We start from the raw sequence: 21,282 nt of genomic DNA, 5'->3' as shown, positions 1-21,282 counted from the left end.
GCCGGCAGCGGCAGCCTCCTGTTATTTGGCCCACAGATCTGGGGGCCCTCACCCCCGGGAGGCTGAAGGGTTGTGCTGGATTCCTTCCAGGGGTGAAGGGCACTGGATCTGTGCACCAGATGACAGGAGGCTGCCGCTGCTGCCTGGGAGCAATGTCAGCACCAATCTTCCTGGTGCTGGGTGTGGGTGGTGCCCAATGCTGGTCCCAGGTGGCAGCAGCAGCCTCCTGTCATCCAGCATGCAGATTGGGGGCCTGTACCCCTTGGAGGAGTCTGGCACAGCCCTGCAGCCCTCCTGGGGATGTGGACAGTTCCCTGATCTGTCCGCCAGATGATAGGAGGCTTCTGCTTCCATCTGGGACTGGCACTGGGTGTAGCCATGCATCAGGAAGACTGCTGCTGCCACTGGCCCCAGCTGGCAGAAACATCATGCTGTCATCCTGTATGCAGATCCAGGGGCCCACACTCCCAGAAGTGCTGCAGGGCTATGCCAGACAGTGTTGGTGTAGCCCCCAGATCTGGGTGCCAGATGACAGGAGGCTGTCGCTGCCAGCTGGGACCCACGCTGAAGCCAAGTAAGCTCGGCTTTGAACCTTGAAATGTTTTGAAACTTTTGAAACTTTTTGAGTACACTTGTTTCATCTTGAAGCTGTTTCAAGGCTTTTGTTTCCTTTTGATTTCACTGTTTTGACTCAAAACACATCAAAACAGCTTCAAAATGAAACACCTGGTGATATTTCACACAGCCCTAGCAGCTGACTCCTTAGCATTAGCCTCTAACTGCAACTTCAGAACTACAATTCTACTTCGCAGTAGCCATAACAGAGTTAAAACTAACTGTGAACCTGAAGGATGCAGCCATTACAGGGAGCCATTATATGGAAGCCATTACCGGTTTGAGTTCTGGTGCAGAATATCAGCTTTCTCACTTAAGACATATACTGCAGTTTTGGAGAGCTGATATCTTGGAGTGCGAGTGAGTGTGGTCTGCAAATAAATACAGTATTTTTCTTTGACAGAACAATAAAATAAAAAAGGGAAAAGTATATGCATCAGACCTCTAGTGGTATATATATATGTGTATGGTGAGAAGGGTGGCTAAGAGCTAAAGCAGCCTGTGCTGTGTATGTAAGTTATACTTTATTTATAAATATTATTATCATTTTATTTACAACTTGTAATTTTTATTGCCTTCTATGTATATTCATTTCTAGATTATACATTTTCAGTGCAAAAATATCTGGATTTTTATAGTGAAACATCACAGTTACATATGCATAAATAAACATTTATACAAATATATATATATACACACACACACACACACACACATTGGGCAGAATTCTATTATGATTTGTATGCCTAAATGCAACACTTTTGGCAAGTAAGTGGTGTTTTTGACACTTACGCACAAATGGTGATTCTGTTACCCTTGCACTATGCATGTGTGTATATGTTCAGTCTGAGCATGTTCAGTGGGGCATGTGTAGATGAAACGGGGGCCCTAAACTGAAGCAGTGGGTTTTGAAAAACACTGCTTCAACTTAGGACTGATTAAACCCCTGTGTCATGCAAGCAGCCTGCTGACTTACCTGCCTCTCCAGCAGCAGGGAGGGGAGGGTGAGCTGCCGGCAGGTGGACTGGTACCTGGGCTGCAAGGAGGCCGGTGCTTCACTCTGCAGCAGCAGTACCGCCCCCCCCCCGGCGGCACCCACTTGCTGGCATCCAGCTCAGGTAGTCCTTGGGGGCACTACAGCTGAGGACAGAAGCACTGGCCCCCTGCACAGCTCAGGCAGCCAGGCAGGCTCCAGGGGCGGGGGGAAAAATCAGGCTTCCCATTTTTCTTGGTTGGAGCCTATTTTCCCAAACTGTTGCCAGGCTGCATACAGGGCTTCCTGCAGAGACACAGAGATGCTTGGAGCCCAGTGCTTGGCTCCACAGCTGTAGGCACAGCAAACTAAAACTCCCCAGAGGAGTTTTAGTTTGCTGTGTCCCAAGTCATGTAAGGTGCATTACATCCCAAAATTTCCTACAGTGGCTGGAACTGATGCACAATACGTCACTGAAGCATGTAAATGCTGACACCGTTAAAGCAATGCAAAAGTATTTAGCCCACTTTAAAGTGTCATGCATACCCCCCCTCAATTCATCTACACATGGCCTAGGTTACACACAAACTAAGCAGCAACACAAGTACATATATGTGCTCATTACAGATGCACAGATATTTGTAAGTCATGAAAATGTAGCCAGGAAAAAATGTATGACTAATGAATGTGCTCCTTCTTGTGTTCTAGCACTAGCTGAATAGTTCAGGCTATTTAGTAGTGGATTGAGGGGGATGAAACAAGTTTCTCTCTTATCCAAGCATATTGCACAGATTAAGGTTTATTAGGGCTGTGCAAAACTTCAGATTATGATTTGGATTTGGAGATGATTCAGCCAAGTTGGAAGCTGAATCTATGAATCCAAACCAAATCACTAGAAGCTTTAGGTTTTCCAAATTGATTCAGAGCTTTCAAATCAATTCAGAATAGATTTGGCAATTTGGAGATTTGGCCATAGGGTATAATGGGGAATAAATGAAATATCTATAACTTTGTTGTTGTTTGGTGGATTCAGATGAAACTTGCAGAAGTGGTAGCCACTGCTAAGGGCATGAGATTTGCCAAGCTTCAAGATGATAGGTGCAAGGGTTTCTGAGAAACTGCACCTCAAATCCTGAAAGCAAAACTCATGTCACATGTGTATGTTAAGCCTCAGTATGGTGAAAATTTCAGAGATGCTAGGACGTGATGTGGCCATAAATCTTGCCAAGTTTCAAGGCAATAGGCATAGGGGTTTCTGGGAAACTGCACCTCAAGCTGCTGACAAGCAAAACTTATGTCACATTTGTCTTAAGCCACAGTGGGGTGAAAGCTGCAGCAGTGGTAGCTCTTATGGAGGCCACAAAACCTGCCAGGTTTCAAGGAGATATGTGCAGGGGTTTCTGGGAAACTGCAGCTCACACTGCTGACAAGCAAAACTCATGATATAGGTGACACTGTGAGTTAAGGCATGGGGGTGAAAACTCCAGGGGTGGTAGCTCCTGCTGCGGCCACAAAACCTGCCAGCTGTCAAGGAGATAGGTGCAAGGGGAGTCTAGGTTCTGGAGCCCTGCATCTCTGGCCACAGGCAGGCAAAACTCATGACAAGGATGGTTGTAGGACTGTGTATGTTCAAGTGTGCTTTTCTTGGTGGTGGGACCTCTGCACAACATGGCTGTGTGCCCCCTTCAGGCCTCCTCCTCCCCTACAGCCTTCATTTGGTCTATCGCTGTAAACGATGGCAGGTCAAAACATCTTCGCTGGCTCAACACCAATAGCACCAGCAGCATCAAAGGTAGCCAGACGGAACTGCCACAGAGCCTTTCTTTTTATAAAGGAATTGACAGCAAGAAGTAAAGATGTTGTGCTGGGTATATGTTACTCATGGTGTGTGGTGGCTTATCTTGTGTTTTTATGTTTATATGTTTATTATGAAAAAAAATAAAATAGAAAAAATATATCTTAGGAAGCTTTTGGGTTTAAAAACACTTTGTCAGGCTGAGGAAGTACCTGCAGTTGGTGTGTCTCCTGGTCCTGGATGGAAGGAATATGCAAGAAACCAGAGGCTGGCCTGGCATGCAATCCAGGCAAGAAAGCTTTAGGCCTATGTGACTAGGCAACTATTTGATTTGGATTTGGATTCAGGCATTTGTGATTCATATGATTTAATTTGAAGACCCAGATCACTTTTCTGAATTGATTCAGCTGAATTGATTCAGCAAAGATTTGAAAAAGGTTGTGCAATTTGGAGATTCAGCTATAGGGTATAATGGGGAATCAATGAAATAGCTATACCTTTGGGTTTTTTTGCTGATTTAGATGAAACTTGCAGGGATGGTAGCCACTGCTGAGGGGATGACGTCTGCCAAGTTTTAAGGTGAAAGGTACAGGGATTACTGGGAAACTGTGCCTTAAAATCCTGAAAGCAAAACTCATGTTGTGTGTGTGTATTAAGCCACAGTGGGGTGAAAACTGCAGGGGTGGTAGCACTTGCTAAGGCCACAAAGCCTGCCAAGTTTCAAGGAGATATGTGTAGGGGTTTCTAGAAGTTCATATTTGCTGAATGATGTCTTAACAGTTTGTAATAAGTTTGTGGCTTCTCATCTTCCACCAGGAAGCCAAGCATCCTGTCCAGTACTCCATTAGAATCTGGCTTCCTGGTGGAAGATGAGAAGCCACAAACTTATTACAAACTGTTAAGACATCCATCAGCAAATTTGAACTTCTAGAACATAAACCATTGCTCATTTACTACTCCAAATAGTCTCACATAGAACAGTCCGACTTCACCAAAAGAATCTTATTTTCATTAGTGAGACTTTTTACACAAATAACTATATCAGTATCTTATTCCACGCATAAGTTTGTGTTTATATGCACAGTTTTGTAATGGACATAGATTTTTGTCCTTGTTTTTATGCAGTATTTTGAGATTTGTGATCAATGTTATGTTTAAGTAAGCATACTGGATCAATAACTAAGAATGGACCCATGCCAGGCTAGAGATAAAATATTTTGCACATTATAAGTAAATGTTGAGCACGTATTTTGTAAAAATAATGATTCTAAAGGTTTTTTTTCCCTCTTTATCTGAATATGTGGCTTAGGAAGGGGCACAAGTTTTATTCTGTCCAGTTTGAGGGAAGGCATCAAGATAAGACTTTAAACCTCCTTGGTATCTTCTTGTATTCTTGAGTTTAGTCCATGTAAATAGATATACTATTGTCTTCTAATGTCTATACATATTTGTTGGTCAAGACATAGTTATGAGATAATTTTTTATACAAGTAATTCTGTATTCATGACATTATTTTGGATGGGGCTAATTCTTAGGGGTGCGCAACGCTTCGGTCACCAATTCAATTCAGAGAAGATTCAGCCCAATATGGAGGCCAAATCACCAAATCCAAATCAAGTTGGGAGACAAGAAGCCCTCTGAATAAATTCAGAACCTCTGAACTGATTTGGAAAAAAAATCATAAAAAGATATGGAGATTTGGCGATTTGGAAGGCAGCCTTGCAGAAGAACAGAAACTAAAAAGAGGGTGAGACATTGGGTGGAAACACTGACATAGGTAGCTGGCCAGTTATGGTGATTTTTCCCTGAGTCCCTTTCCAATCACAGTGCTCTGGGGAAGGGATGTAGAAGCATATAGCATATAAGCCTCTGTCTGAAGACTGTCTGTCCCTTTTGTGAGCTGTTACTGCCTGGGCAAAAAAAGGGCAGGTGGTTGGCCTAAAAATAGGAGGGCAGGTGGAAATCTAACCAGCACTGAGAAGGCTCCCTGTTACAGGTTACCATCCCTGCTGTTACCATCCTTAACCACATACAAAGTCACACGTCATGAGTTTTGCTTTCAGAAGCTTGAGGTGCAATTTTACAGAAACCCCTACACCTAGCTCCTTGAAACCTGGCAGGCTTTATGGACTCAGAAGGGGCTACCATGCCTGATGTTTTCACCTTACTGCACCTAAACACGTACACAAAGTCACGCATGTCATGAATTTTGCTTTGAACAATTTGAGGTGCAGTTTCCCAGAAACCCGTGCACCTATCTCCTCGAAACTTGGCAGGCTTTGTGCCTTCAAAAGGGGCTACTATCCTTGCTGTTTTATTCCAAATCTGCCAAAAAGGACAAAGTTGTAGGTATTTCAGTGATTCCCCATTGTAGTCCATGGCCAAATCACTGAATCTCTCCGAATCATCTTCCAAAGCTTATTTGGCCAAATTGATTCAGGACAGTGATCTGAATCTCTTATTTGAATCCCTGTCCTCCAAATAGGGTGAATCCAAATTTCAATTGAATACTTCCCTATTCACACAGGCCTACTAATTCCAATAGTGCCTCACCATATACTTCATCTAAGGCAAAAACTAGTAACTGACTTGTATATTCTCAGAGTGATCTGTTGGGAATATTCCCACTAGGGCTTCCACAAAAGTTATTTTTCTTTGCTAGTGATGAGACATGGATGGTAATGGTAAACAGAGAGTAAGAGTTGTATTAGAAGACTCCGTCTCTTGCTTTCCCATGTAAATAAAATGATTTGTTCATGTAACCACAACAGTGAAAGAAGACATCACTCTCTAGCAAACAAATATATACATAAGGCAACAGTTTACCAACTTTCTTTATACTACCATCATGAGATTTATGGCTGGCTTGAATTGTGGCTGGCTTGAAGAATCATTTATTTCATTTTACAATTAACTGTTGCTCATCATTTTTTTTTCTTTCTTTTTGTTTCAGTAAGTCAAGGTGGGGATGCAGTTGCTTCTGACATGTGTCCTGATCCTGGAATTCCTGAGAATGGAAAAAGGGCAGGCTCTGATTTCAGGTAGGAACTGTGTGTACGCATGCATGCTTGCATGCGTGTGTGTGTGTGTGCGCGCGCACATCTATAGATAGATATATCCACCTCGATCAATCAATCAATCTATCTATCTAGATCTAGACCTAGTAGAAAGGGCCAGCAAGTGTGGTGGTGACCTACAGATAATAGATTTTGAATAAAAATTATAAGCAACTCTATTTTGAATGCTGTAAAACAGTTTCAATTTTTGTAGATTCAGAAATGAAGTTTTAGGCCATAGGGAATATACTGCTTGACAATGGAGATTTTAACACAGGTTATTCAAAATATACCAAATAATTTCCACTGAGCACTGTGTGTTATAATACATAAAATGAGGTGGAGAATATCCTTCAGATTCTAATGTCTATTACACTATGAGGACACAATCTTTCAGTCCACTGCTGAGAAATTCTTTAATTTAATTAAAAGTAGTGAAGTTGATAGACCAAAGTAAGCAAAGAACCCTTAAACGTAGGAAAAAACAATACACTCTGTATTTAAAGTAAAAAAATATATAAAAATCACACTTTTTGTATCAAATCTGTTAATTATTTTTATCTTGTAAACATTGAAAAGCTGACTTTATTTGAATTTTCTGTTTACCTCCCCCATAGTTTTATTTTTACAGCCTCTAAAAAGGCCTAAAGCAACTTTGAGTGACACCGTTTTCTGTGTACGTCTCAGTAATGTGTAGACCAGTAATGTGTTGCCCAGAGCAGGGGAGACCCATGTGAAGGGGGTGGGAATATGAATGATGTGTGCCCCCAGCTGCTGGAGTAGCACAGTGGTGGTGGGAGCATGGTGGTGATAAGTGGGGAGCTCCTGCAGATGCCACCAGCAGTGTCAGCATCAGCGGCATCCAGTGGGGATCATGGACCACCTGCAAATGCCACTGGTGGCATTGAAGGTGCAGTGGTAAATGGTGACTGCACGCCTTTTTGTAGGGGGTAAACCTCCATGCTCAGGGGGTGCACGTGCACCTGTGTGTACCCCCTATACATAGTTTCTTGGTGGGGGGAAGGAATGATGATTCTTGGATCTTCCTGGAACACATTTATGAGGAGATTTTGTGTATGTGATTTTCCTCTTCCACCATCTTGTCCCATTAGCAGCTTTCCAGACAAATTTCCTTCCCCCTTCTCAGATTTCTGTACAACTAAAGCATTCTATACTACATGCTTGTTTCCTTTCTGGCTGTCATGGGGAAGAGGTGCTAAATGCTTCCTAAGGCTGTGTGTAGACAAAATGAGAGGTGTGTGTGCATGACACTTTAAAGTGGACTAATTTTTTTGCACTGTTTTAATAGTGTTGGTGTTTCAAAAGGCAGCAGTGCATTGCACATTAATTCCAGCTGCTGTAGGAAATTTGACGGTGTAATGCACCTTGAATTGGGGCACAGCAAACTAAACTCCTTTAAGGAGTTTTAGTTTGCTGCCCCTACAGCCATGGAGTGAAGCACTGGGCCCCGTGCAGCTCCACAGCTCTACAGCAACCCCTGTAGGCAGCCTGGTAGCAGTACAGGAAAGCAGGCTTTGCTCAAGAAAAACAGTGAGACTGATTGCCTGATTCCCGCCCCCCGATCCTGCCTGTCTGCATTAGCTCTGAGCTGTGCAGGGACCTGGTGCTTTCCCCCATGGCTGTGATGCCCCCTGGAACTACCCAAGCCAGCTGCCTGGGGGGGTGCTGTTGCCATAGAGGGAAGCACCAGCCCCTCCCACCTCAGCCCAGGGACTGCTGTGCCTGCTGGCAGCTTGCCCTCCTCTCCCCTGCCGGAGAGGCAGGTAAGTCAGTGGGGTGTGTGAACGGCGCATGGGTTTTATCAGTTCTAAATTGAAGTGGTGTTTTTAAAACTCACCACTTCAATTTAGGGCCCCTGTTTCATCTACACTTGCCCAAAAAGAAGCAGGCTTAAAGGTGCTTGGGGAAAGGGAAGAGGGGCAGTGATTCATGACATCTGTTGAGGCACTCTGAGGCAGCAGAGTTCAGCATGAGAGTCCTCACAGAGAGTTACTTTGCAGGAAAGAGAAATTCATCCAAGAATGCTTGGCCAAAAACTATCTCCCTGTGTGTATAACATGATACAACTGAACGGCAAATTAGTACATTAATCAAGAAATAAATTTAACATCTCCCAGCGGACTTATAATTTCCTATTTTTTAATGAAAGAGTCTGTTAACTGTTCCTTTGGATGCTGAACCTTTATTTGGAAGTTAGTTAGGGACACAGCCTGAGAGAAACATGTATTTCCTTGCAAACCAATTAGGAAGGGACAAGGTCTGAACTAATACTTCTTTTACCTGTGGAGGGAATCAATAAAGAGAAAAGCCAGGGAATAAAGGATTGTGTTGACAGTCTTGACATTATTTCAAATAAGTTGAAATCAGCATTTTCCAAAGAATAAATAATATTCCCTCTAATTGGACTATTCATAAAACTCATATTACCACTGTAACCAGTACAAAGTTCTTAGCCAGCCATGTAATCACTCTGAGTGGTCTACTACTAACATCTGATATAAGTAATAAGCTAGAGTCTAGTACATGACAAATACAATGATAGATGCTTCTTGAAATATATCCATTGTTTTAAAGAAAAGGTATCGAAGAATGGTATCAAAGAATGAAAAACAAAGATTTTGTTATTAATCAGCATTGAAATATCAACTTACTCATACATCTAAGCCTTAAGACCTCCCAAATCATCCTCTGTCAGTCAAATTGAATGTCAGTCATACCACATTACCCTTTATTTACACTAAATATGTTGACAGCATGCTCTGGAAGTGACTGTTGGGTTCCTCACTTTTTTCATCATTTAAAATATAATGACACCTATACATATGCCCAATGCCTGCTCCTATGCATGCTACTTAATCAAGTCTGCTGGAGCATGCTTGTGCTAATTAGCACATTCCAGCAGACTCAGCATAACATATATTCAGCATATCTGTGTTTCAAAATGGTGTTGGGGGCACTTCAACTAAAGCTTGTTGAATGAGTTTAGTTAAAGCACGCCTGACACCATTCTGAAGCATGGGATGCTGTGACAGGAGTATCAATATCAGAGCCTTTCCGGGAGTGGCTCCGCCCTCCTGTAATGGGCCTACTTTCCTGCCACGCCTTGATCTTACTTGCAGGCTGCCCATTTTTCATGTCCTGGTGACAGGGGGTGCTACCTCTGGCTCCTTTTCCTCCTCTACACCGCAGCTCAAGCCTTGCAGATGGTGTTGACATGGTTTGAACTGGGCCCTGTTATGTCTTGGACCTCCTCTTTACTTCTGGGGCTCCTCATTCCCCCTCTCGCTCTGGGGCTCCCCGCTGCCCCCCTCTCACTCTGGGGCTCCTCGCAGCCCCCCTCTTGCTCTGGGGCTGGTGCCAATACACCCTGCAAATGCTGCACCCTCTCTGGCACCAGGAACACCCATGCTACTGAGGAGTCCTTATGAGGCCTCCTCCAACCCCTAATAGCCTCACCCAGTCCTCCAGTCAAAAAAGTGAACATAAAAACACAAAGCCCCTGGGCTACAACATAAAATTAGACCGTCCGGTCAAAACAGATTCACTCTCTACTAGAGAGTGAGGGAGAAAAGGAGGGAGGGCTCCCCAACCCCAGCAGTAACCAGGGGATGTTCACACCACCAGAGTTCTCCCCTTTGCCTGTCCTAACTGAGTTCCTACTCCCATGGCCACTGGAGAGGAACTACTGTCCTGGCCTTTCACCTGGATTTAAGAAGTGCTAAGCCCTGCCCCTTCCTGTAAGCTGGTTTTACTGGTTGCCTCAGCAACCAGCACCTGTGCAGCCCTGGTGACTGGCAGCTGAGCCTCCCCCTTCCTGCCACTAGGGGTCTCTCCTGAGCTGTATCCACTTTCAGGTGCAGGGCACCTGAGTGCTCTGCGACAGATGTTGAATACAGAAGATGCTGCAGGCACTTTAATTAGAGTGGCTTCCGAGAGTATTTGTAAAGATGCCCTAAAAACCACTTTCACCACCATAGAGCATTTGTAAAGATGCTCCAAATTATCTTTTGTTGTTGTTGTTCTAAATGATCTTTGTCTTAAATTATCTTTTTTTCTCCCATTTCACATAATTTACTCTTTTGGTTGATCCATAAATATTCATATATCCAAATGCCATAAAAATGTATTACAGGTAGAATGCACCTACTACCTTAAAATGTACCATTATGTTTTACATAAAATATGCGAAGTGAATTGTTTCTCGCTTTTAAGAAATGTAACTAGCTAAATAAGTTAAATCAATTAATTCAATGCAAGCACTTCTACCAAAAGCATTTTCACATTGAATTTATTCCATTTCAAGCTATAGTATTTTAGATTTCATTTTAATAACAGAGGTAAGGTCTAGCCCAACAGAGTTGCACCAGTGTAAGTAGAAGGGTTGGTCTGAAGTAGATAGGGTAAGCTGAAAAAATAGATAGGCAATCATTCGTATGCCTGCTTCTCCTGTGTGTCAAAAGGTGACACAAGGGAAGTGTGATTTCAGGAGCAATTGACAAAAGAGAGAAGTAGCTTTTGTCCCACAAAATAGGTGAACAAGTGAGAAGGATGAATAGTGTACACTAATGGGCTTTCTTATTTTAAAAGGGAAAATCTGAGACTTTGTGTTTTACTCCTACAACTGTGCCAGGCTTTCTTTTTCTTTCTCCAAGCACTGTTTCCTGTTAAGGATTATGGATGATATCTTCCAAGAGGCTTCTCTTGCCAAAAAAAAAAAAACTTATTGTAATGGGATAGGGACAGAAGTTACACATAAACCGGTTTAAGTGATCAGAAATGGATTTAAACCTGTAACAGAACAGAAGTTCAGTGCACACAAAACCAGTTTCAGAATGGGAAGAACTGGTTTAAGATAAACCTGGTTGAATGTAGGCTTAACTGATTGAAGTCAAACCAGTTTGACCAGTTTGAGTAGACTTGGCTGATTAAGATCAAACCAGTTTATGGAACTTCTGTCCTAAACCCCTTCTTGGTTTAAGTTAAATCAGAGTCCCTAAGCATCCCAGCATGTGTTAGAGCCCTGGACAGTACTGTGCTGTCTACTCCAGAGAGCAGGGCTGGCCCTGCTCCTCTGCTTCCTAGCTGGAGCAGTGAGGGCTGGCCCACTGCCCCCTGCAAGGCAAACCATGGCTGGGGTCTAGGGCCAGGGAAAGAGGTTAAATTTCCATTTCCCCAAGTACAGAGCAGTCCTGCCCTGATGACTTGCTTACTGCTGGCTGTGACTGTGGACTATATATCCCAGAGGGACCTAGAAGCAGGAAGATGAAGTGATGGGCAACTTTGCAGAGTCCTGCTGCTGTGTTTGTGGACTGCAAATCCCAGGGACCTCAGGGGCAGCAGGAAGAGGAAGTATACACACAACCCATGCTGGCTCTGTGCCAGAGAGCCATGTTCTGGTGTCCCCTGGCTTCTGGCTTGAGCCAATGGAAGGAAGTGGCTGCATTTCCTGACTCAAAAGTGAATGTGTGTTCATTTGCTTATTGATTCAATCTTAGACTAACCTGTAAAGACTGAATCAATTCAGCCTCAGACTTTTTGACTGTCTGTACTTATCCATGAGAACTGTGACTCAAAGGCTTTTCAAATAGTGCAATCTTGGTATCTGTTCCAGTCTCATAGGGAGGAAATTTCCAAGAGGTGGAGCCCCGTTTGAAGAAGCATGTTCTTTGCTTTCAAAGGAGTTTTCCCAATATATGTAATACCAAATGTACAAACAACATTGGAAGAAAGTCCTTATTTCTTTTCCTCCCCACAACTAGGGCAGCATCCACCTCTGTGAGTTGCAGAATCAGTCTCCCTTCCTATTTCCTTTTTTATTCGGGATGCTTTTTCTGCTTAGCTGCCTAGTAGCCTAGCCTCAATAGGAAAGTGTTTGCAGTCCTGGTTGCCTGCGGTGTGGTGATTAGGTTGCTGTCCCATAAAGTGGAAGATTAATGTTTATCTCACCTCAGGAAGAGCCTGGGTCTCGTGTGTTCTTTGGCCTGCACAGGTGCTTTAACCACTAGACCAGACAGAAGGTGAGATGGACATTGACACTCTCAACACACACCAGTGTCAAACAATTACTAATCATTGCTTTTGCAGATTGTAATTTTGGAGATTTTGTGTAATCATAACAGAATAAATGGACTTAGGTGCCTTGAGAGTAGGGCTAAATCTCTTCCGAACATGTATAATAAGTAAAGTTTAGTCATTGGGCTGTTATGTGTCTTTGCATGTATCACTGAGGCCTCTGGGCTGATCTTTGTCTAGATAGTTCCGGCTGGATATTTATTGCAGATTCAGCCTAGGGTTTAAGACTGGGGAAAGGAGATAGAGTGGTGGTATTCTTCAATAAAAGTTTGGTGAACAGAAGGTATCCATTACTAAGCTGTGCAACATGGACTGTGTCTATTCCATGCTTTAGGTGAAGGATGAATTTAGTATACTATTCATGGACTGATCACCATGCTTCACAATAGGTTCCCAGACTGAATTAACCAAGCTGGTCTTCAAGGTGGTGTTGACACCCAGAATTATTGTCTTGGGGAAAATTAGGTTTGCAACCTGGGATGTTCCTGGTGAGAAAGCTACGACCCTTCTTTCAAATTCATAGCTGGCCACCATCATCCATACCTTTGTAACTTCAAGACTAGACTATTACAATATGCCCCAAGTGACCTGCCCTTGAAGACCATCCAAAAGCTGCAGCTGATGCGGAACACATTGTTCTACCTTCCGACAGTGATGGGTTACCAGGAATACATATGCTGAGTGTTCCAGAGTCTTCACTGAGTCCAAATAGCTTTTCAGGTAAACTTTAAGATGCTGGTTTTGACCTTTTAAACCCTATACAATCTGGGCCCTATGTACCAAAGGGACTGCCTGTTACATCACAATCATGAATGTCAGCTAAGAGTAACATTCTTGAATACCATCATCAATGCACTACATCTGCTTGGTGAAAACACATGGAAATTTGTTCTCTTTAATCAAATTTCAGCTCTGGAACTCCCTTCCTCTTGAGGCCTGCCACAGCCTAAGTAAAACCTCCTTAGGTAGTGCTGTAAAACCTTCCTATTTAGTCCAGCAAGCAGACCTAGGTTGAGATATGTTTGGGGATTCTGTTCTATGTTTATACTCTAGTTATGAAAGCATGACTGATGATGACCAGATCTGAATCTGAAAAATGGATCATAGACTTCTTTTGCTTTCTTCTTTGTTTGTTCTTCTGTAAGTTTCCCTGAGTCTTTGTTGTGGAGGGCAGTATGCAAATCAAAAAAATAAATAAATAGAATGCAAAATTGGATTCCTTTTGTTGACTTAGATGCCTCAAAGCTGTGTGCCATTTATGTGTCTTAGTGTGGAAAAATATATATGCCCATTTCTCTTCTGTCCACTGCCTCAAATGAGGGACATTTTACCCTTGGTATTTAAAAATTTTGAGAAACTAAAACTAACTACTTGGGGATTATTTTGCACTACATACATTAACCAAAATAAAGGAACTTGCCCACATTAAGGGGGAAAGATATTTTTGTTTTTTATATGCTGTCTTTGGATTCAGGATTGAATCCATATAGGTCCATTTTCTGAATCTTCCACATATTTCCTGTGTAAAGATGGGAAAGTTACTATAGCTATCTGTTCCTCATTTGTAAAATGGGTTTATCAGATCACATTGAGGGAAGCAGACAAGGTAACAATGTCTGAAAACTGCCACCAAGATGCCACATTGTGTTCTGTAATGAGAGTTTTATTTTTAAAAGAGGTCGTGCTAGAGCTCTTTTTATAGCTGTTTTAAAAATAAAGAACAAATAAAATCAAACCCAAAAAACACTTTCAAACTTCTTTTGATAACGTTGTTCCATATGTATAAAACATGTACTTAATACATTTTCCAGAGAATAAGTAAGAGAAAGCTATAGTCTGATAATTAGGGCCAGAAAGTCCTAGCTCCAAAGCATATTTAATTATTTTATATAAATTGGAAAAACCACAAAAGCATCTCACTTTGGAATATATTCTGATCGTCTGCCATATTTGAGGGCACAATTTGGAAGAATGATACTCTGTTCACCCCAGTGCAAACCTTTGTGGGTAGATAATTAGGGAATCATAGAAAATGAGTGTTGGAAAGGACCTCAGGAGATCATCTAATCCAATCCCCTGCTCAAAGCAGGAGCATCTCCAGCTATATCATTCCAGCCAGGCTTTGCTTAGCCAGGTCTTAAAATATCCAAGGTTGGACATTCCACAACCTCTCTGGGTAGCCTGCTCCAGGGCTATACTACCCTCCTGGTAAGAATTTTTTTTTTCTAATATGTAATCTAAATTTCCCATGCTGCAACTTGAGACTATCATTGGCCCTTAGTCCAAAGTCTGCCTGCTGGTCCAGTGGCTGTGAAATAACAAAGGTCCCTTTGATGTCCTTCCCAATTCAATGTCCAATAGCATCGGAACTACCACACAGACTTCAAGGTGATAGCGAGGCTACTGTTGTCCAAATCTTTCGGCCAAAATTCTCTTTGATGTCTTTAACAGCACCGACCAACTGAGCACTCAAAGCCTGTTGTGCGCTGTCACATGCTTCATTCAAGGTCAGATCTTTGAATTCCATATAGGTAACCTGCAGCAGACACGGGTTACACTTGCCCTTGCATAGGAGGTTCATTGAATAGCATTCATCAATACCCAGCTCTCCCGCCCTGATCTATGTAGGCAATGCCATGTTCCATTCTGTCTAAAGTAGCAGCATTATCAGCTCCCTTATAGGAATTCCATCACTGAGTTTGCTCCATCCCAAAAAGTGTCAATGACACCTCTCTTTTTCTTAGCTGAAGAGGCTGGGAATACTTCTGGTATGGCCCATTTAAGAAGGCTAATTTGAGTTTGAGATCCTATACTACAATTCTGGAAATAATGCTTTGTGAACCATTCATCTGGAGCAATTGTGATTCTCATGTGAAGAATAGAGGTGTTGAGCAATACTGGCCTTTCCATGCTACTAGTCCACCAAGGCAAGTGGCATTCCCAATTCAGGTGCCCATCAGGCTGAGGGATAGAGGACAATGGGGTGAGTACTGAACATGTAATACTGCCGGTGAGGGTGATGGCATTGTCACAAACCCAATGGGATCCACCCTATGTTTCTCTGTGGTTGGTGCTATGCAATACTGTGTGACAGCTTTGGATGTTAGAAGATTTGTTAGCTACGTAACAGAAACCCAGACTCACTACAACCCATTTTTCATCAGCCAGCCAACTAATGTTCCATTTCAAGATTGGAGAACTCCATTCTGACTTCATAGCAGTGCCATTAGCATGCCAAGTCATTTGCTGCTCCCATCTTATTATACCTCTTTGCTGATAGAGGTATGTGGCACACCAGCTTTTCCTTAATTCATTTTGAGGGTGGGGGACAATAGGCCTCTCAGTGGTTGACTTTTCAAGAAATGGCACTGTTGTTAACTTGGGAGGTATGGCTTTACTAACTGTTGGTTTTGGTTGAAGGGAATCCTCGGGTGCCAATGGCAAAACTCCAGAGCATCGCGTTGCATCTCCATAACAGACATCCTGTGTGTAGGGAATGAATTCCCAATAATATCCCCATCCACCATTTCCATTACAAGTACCTCCCTGCCACCAAGGGATAATTTGCCTTTTCCACCAGGGCCAATTTGCAATTTGATCTGTTGTTACATAGTGTCTAGTGGAATCTAGGAATTTAGCATTAGAATCCATGAGGTGACATCCATAAGACCCCAAAAACCACTTGTTAGAGGGGGAATTAGCCTGAACAGCCATTAATTGCAACTACTTGAAAGGGAGGCCACAGGCAGCTCAGTTGTCAATTTACGCTGTTCAAGGCCATTGGGATAAAAGGGCTCTCCAATATCATACTCTGGGTGATTGGTGTCATCACCTGCAAAAAAAGAATTTGGAAAAAAATGCAAATCAAACATACCCATCATTTGGTGGAAGGTTTCAACTGATGATCCAGCAGACACTTAAGCCCAATGTTGTCACTGTCCGTTTCATCATGACCATCTTTCTGCAAATTCTGCAAAACAAAATTGTCATTTTCTTCAGACTGATTGGACTCATGCTTATGCAACTTTACCAATTCTTCCCAACCAGTAGACAACCAATGAGGATCAATGCGGGTTTTGAAGTTTTGATGGAGTGGCAAGCCAGTTCCATGAGTTCTTGAGCTGGGTTTTTGTCCACCCAGACACATTGATTAGCCAGGTCAATACAACAATGTTTTAAAAAGGACATTCCAATAATATTAAAGGAGGCATGGCACATCCAGTCCAACTGAAATCTTTGCACCCATTGTCACAAGTTGTTCATCGATACCAAACGTGACACCTGCCAACTTTGTTTCCTGATATTTGGGTGAAATAACCTTACTAAAATTAGCATGGATCTGGTATCTAATAGAAAAACTTCAGGCGCCCCTCCTTCTACCCATCCTTCGACCTGTAGTCTCTCATCCTGGTTAAACTGAAATGGGAAACAGTGGCTGAGACCATTGGGGGTGCAGCCTCAGTCTAAAATGGATGGGGATAGGAGTTTAGGTTTAGAAGTGAGGGTAAGCACCCATGGGGCAGGCTGGGGAGTGCCACACTTGAAACAGTTTCTTGGCATGCAAAATTCAGAGCTGTGCACACCCCTTGGGGACAATCCCAGTCCCCAGGGAGGCATGGCCGAGGACCTTTCTTGATTTGATCCCCTCCCTGCACATTGTTTCAGTGCTGGGAGTGATCAGAAGATCCCTTAGCTAGAGAACCTGCAAATCTGGCAGCCAAGCTTTCCATCATCTGCTCTAGATATTTCAACTGTTGTCTAGACTCAGCTTCTCCCTGAACCTGCCTGCTTTGGCCTGTCTTCTGCAATCACTACCAAGCCTCTGCCTTTCCAAGATAGCAATGCAGATTGTCCACCCGCAATGCTCCTGACTGCATTTCTAACATCAGGAGTACTTCAGGAGGAACCAGCTGCACCAGGCAGCAAAAAGGCGGGTAGCCTGATTGGCTCCAGCACCAGGTGGTGGAGAGCATTGTGCTGGCAAAGGATCTTCCCAGACTCGGCCCCATGCTTGTACTCTCTTAATGACAGCATGGGAATGTTCCCCTGGAAGTGGCTGCATTTGTCCAATGCCCTGTTTTAGGGTATAAATACCAAAAAAGGGTGCAGGTGATCATTGACATTTGAACCTGCCACTCACCATCTCCCAACATAGCAGGGCTAACTCCTTTAGCCAATACTAGCAAAACATCAATCAATTCATTCTCAGACAACAAACTGAGACCTTTGTCTGCCACTGCCAACCAGTGAGTCCAGTTATTCCACCCCAAAGGCATAAGACCTAATTGGGCTTTCAGTGCCTCTTTCTCCTGAGGGGAGGGTGAGAAGATTCTAACCTGCTGCATTTTGGTGGTTCCCTCTGGCATCTGTACATCAGTCCTGTGGAGTAATCTTTGGTCAGCAGGGAGTCTCTTGGGGACCAGCAGAGCCTCCTCTCCAGAGGGAGTGGGGAACACAAGTTATGACTCATTCAACAGGGAGCACTTCTGTTGAACAGTCAGGAGATTCACTGGGAGGACAGGAAGGTGGGGTTTTAGGGATCAAAACAGGATAAGGAAGGGGTGCAGAAGGAGTTACTGCTGGCAGCACTTTACCACTCGAAAGGGCGACACCCCAAGAATCGGCTGCTTTCCGCAGTTTCACACTCCTGATACAACTTATCAATAAGAGATTTGAGAGACTCAGTTTCCCTCCTGGCACTATGCAAATCCTCCCAATCCCTTTCCTTTATCTCAACAGCAGCACCGATCCATGGGCAACTTGTTGCTGCTGGGCAATTACATCCTTAAGTTGACAAATAAGATCATCTTTCTCCTGACAAAAAGTTTCCCTATCCTATAGCACTCTTGCCATAGAGATTGAACACCCCAGGACAATGCCTGGAGGGCAGCAGCTTTATGGAAGGCTTGCTTCCACAGTTTTTCCTTTAAAATACCCTCAGCCCAACCTCAGACCAACACCCAAGATGAGTTAGATGGACACTCCAGGGGCCCCTGCAATGGACTCCCGTTCTGATTCACCCAAGACTCCACAAACTCACGCATGTCACCTTGACCCCAAAGCAACAGACAAAAAGGCTCTGTACCCATTGCCATGCTACTGGGAAAAGGGAGATGGATTGGGTAACGATAGCTGAGGAAAGTCCCAGAGAATCTAGGAATTCCTCCTAGACCTTACCCTGGTAGGACAACATGATCGGTCTCTCCAAATGTGTATTGATCCTGCCGACTACCCCAAGATGTTAAACTTCAAGTCCACGTGAGGCCCAATGACTAGGGAGTGATGAATCAATTGCCCAGATCACTAGCATGGCCACTCATGGAGAAAACACAAGCACATACTGCATTCAACAACTTTATTGAAGTGGAGGCAACTTTAGGCGGATCCCCACCCAGTTGGAGAGCAGCCCAGAACATCAGTGCATTCATACATTTACACCTACCAGCCTACACTCATTAGCATTAATGCATGCCCAGTCTCCTCTCCCAACCTCCTCCCATTATACCCATGCCTCCAGCCCTGCCTTCATTTCCATGGCTCATTACCATGATAATTTCACTCTGCGCCTGTGTGAGGTCATCACCCCTACTACCTTCGGTTACTTGCGGTTACTCATCGTCTGATTAAAACCTATCTTTGCACTTTCCCTGCCGATGCACCATTGGTTTCCTCCCCTGTCTGGTTTAAATTCCTCTATTCCACAACTAAACAAATGGTCAATTGATTAGACAAATGATTAACCATTTAAAGCCCTACATTCCACTAAGTCCAGTGATTTTGTTAAACAGGCATGTCATTTTGCTGATGTTAGTTAAAATAAATATTACACTTCTGCTAACTTTAGCATCTTAAGCCTTATGCCTAGTCAGATCTCTAACTTGGGCATAGGTAAGCAATATATCAGCTGCAAAACCAATTCTTTCAGTGTTCAGGCTCACCATAAATCAGCAGGGGAAAAAAGCAAGGGAAAAGGGCAGGAAAAAAAGCAAGGGAAAAGGATAAAAAACTATCCCTAACCTGTTGTTTTGCAACTGTTGGCTGCTCACGGCCTGCCCAAACTCTGCTGCCAAGTGCAGTAGTCTGGGATGTGACTTGGCTTTAAAAAATGAGGTGAAAAATGCCTTGAGATCTTCATCCTTATACCCCTCCCTAGTTGTTTGTCCAAGTTTCAAATCCTTGTAAACTTCCTTTTTTGTTTTAGCAGAAGGGTTCCCTGCTAAGCCAAGCTGTTCTTCTACCATACTTGCTAGTCTTCCTGTGCCCTCACTAAGGTTTCTTTAAAGTACAGCCAGCTTTCCTGGATTCCTTTCTCCTTCAGACTCTGTTCCCAGGAAATCCTGCCCATGAGTTCCCTGAGTGAGTCAATGTGCTTTTCTGAAGTCCAGAGTCCTTAATCTGCTGCTCTCCATCCTTCCTTTCTTCAGGATCCTTGTCTCAATCATTACATAGTTGCGGCTGCCATCCACTTCTACATCTCTCACCAATTCTTCCCCATTTCTGAGCAGCAGGTCAAGAAGAGCACAGCTCCTAGTTGGTCTCTTCAGCACTTGCACTAAGAAGTTGTCCCCAACACTCTACAAAACCTTCCTGAAATGCCCATGCACTGCTACATTGTCCTCCCAGTGCTCATCCAGATTAGCCTGCATGTCCCTTTTGCAGCATCCCAAACCCCTTTGAGACACTGTAAGAGGCACATGCGAGAACAAAAGTGTGTGTGTGTGTGTCCTGCTGCAAATTTGCAGCAGGGGAGCAAAACTAGACCCCCTGGATATCAAACAAAAACCTGGGAGAAAAAAACGGGTCAGGGCACAGTCCCAGACCATGCCGTGACGCAGCCAGAGGCTCAGTCCTCCAAAGACACTCTAGCAGAGTGCCAGAGCATCTCTGTGATTGGTCCTTTCCCCAGTCCTGAAGCATGTTGCCTGCCTGTGCTGGGCATGCAGTGGTGCAAGCTCCTGGGACCTGGACCTGACTTTTGCAAGGTAAGCATGGAGTTGAGGGGTTGGAGGAGGGGGAAGCGGCCCATCCTCAACTCCCCATTGTTTCTCCACCCCCATTTATTCTCCCCACTTCCAGTTCATTCCCCTAGGTCCTGGCTCACTCCACGCACTCCCTATTTGTTCCTCGCATACCCAGTTAGTTCCCCTGCTGGTTCTCCCAACCGCCTCATACTCACTGGCAGTACCAGTCACTGGGGGCATGTGGCATTCATGCAGGGTCCCACCCCTCCTAATCAGCGCCCCTTCCACAGTCTCCCCACACCTACCCACACAGTGACCCACTCGCACCCACATTCCCCCACCCTCGTTCTCACCCCCTCCTGCAGACACCACACCACTCCATCACACACCCACCATGTAATAAGGAAACCCAAAGCAAACATTAAAACATAGATATTTAAGATTTACTTTATTATAATGCTAGAGACACTAGTAGGCTTCCAAATTTCTTTAACATCGTAAATATAGTAATAAAGCATTGCCTATCTGATCAGTCCCCCTTTCTCTCTCTCTTTTGTTCTAATTGTGGAACAAACAAGAATGTGGATTTTCAGATTTTTTAAAAAGTGAATTTCATAGTTTCATAGTTTCTAGGGTCGAAGGGACCTTATTAGATTATCTAGTCTGACCCTCTGCCATGGCAGGAAAGATTATTGGGGTCAAACAACCCCAGCAAGGTGTTCATCTAACCTCCTCTTAAAGACCCCCAGGGTAAGAGCCAGCACCACTTCTCTTGGAAGTTGGTTCCAG

General features: G+C 43.7%; 1 protein-coding gene across 1 annotated transcript in view; it reads left to right on the top strand.

Annotated features, from left to right (window-relative positions):
- CSMD1 (CUB and Sushi multiple domains 1) overlaps positions 1–21,282 on the top strand; it is a 1,867,828-nt gene that overhangs the window by 1,049,008 nt on the left and 797,538 nt on the right. Inside the window, exon 8 of the mRNA XM_019538151.1 lies at positions 6,337–6,424. Within this exon, the coding sequence (XP_019393696.1) occupies positions 6,337–6,424 (88 nt within the window). The remainder of the gene's footprint in view (positions 1–6,336; positions 6,425–21,282) is intronic.

This window comes from Crocodylus porosus, unplaced genomic scaffold (genome assembly GCF_001723895.1).
Source record: "Crocodylus porosus isolate Cpor-Errol unplaced genomic scaffold, CroPor_comp1, whole genome shotgun sequence".
In the NCBI taxonomy this organism is placed as follows: domain Eukaryota; kingdom Metazoa; phylum Chordata; order Crocodylia; family Crocodylidae; genus Crocodylus; species Crocodylus porosus.
Note: the sequence above shows the minus strand (reverse complement) of the source record. Positions and strands in the feature narration are given on the sequence as shown.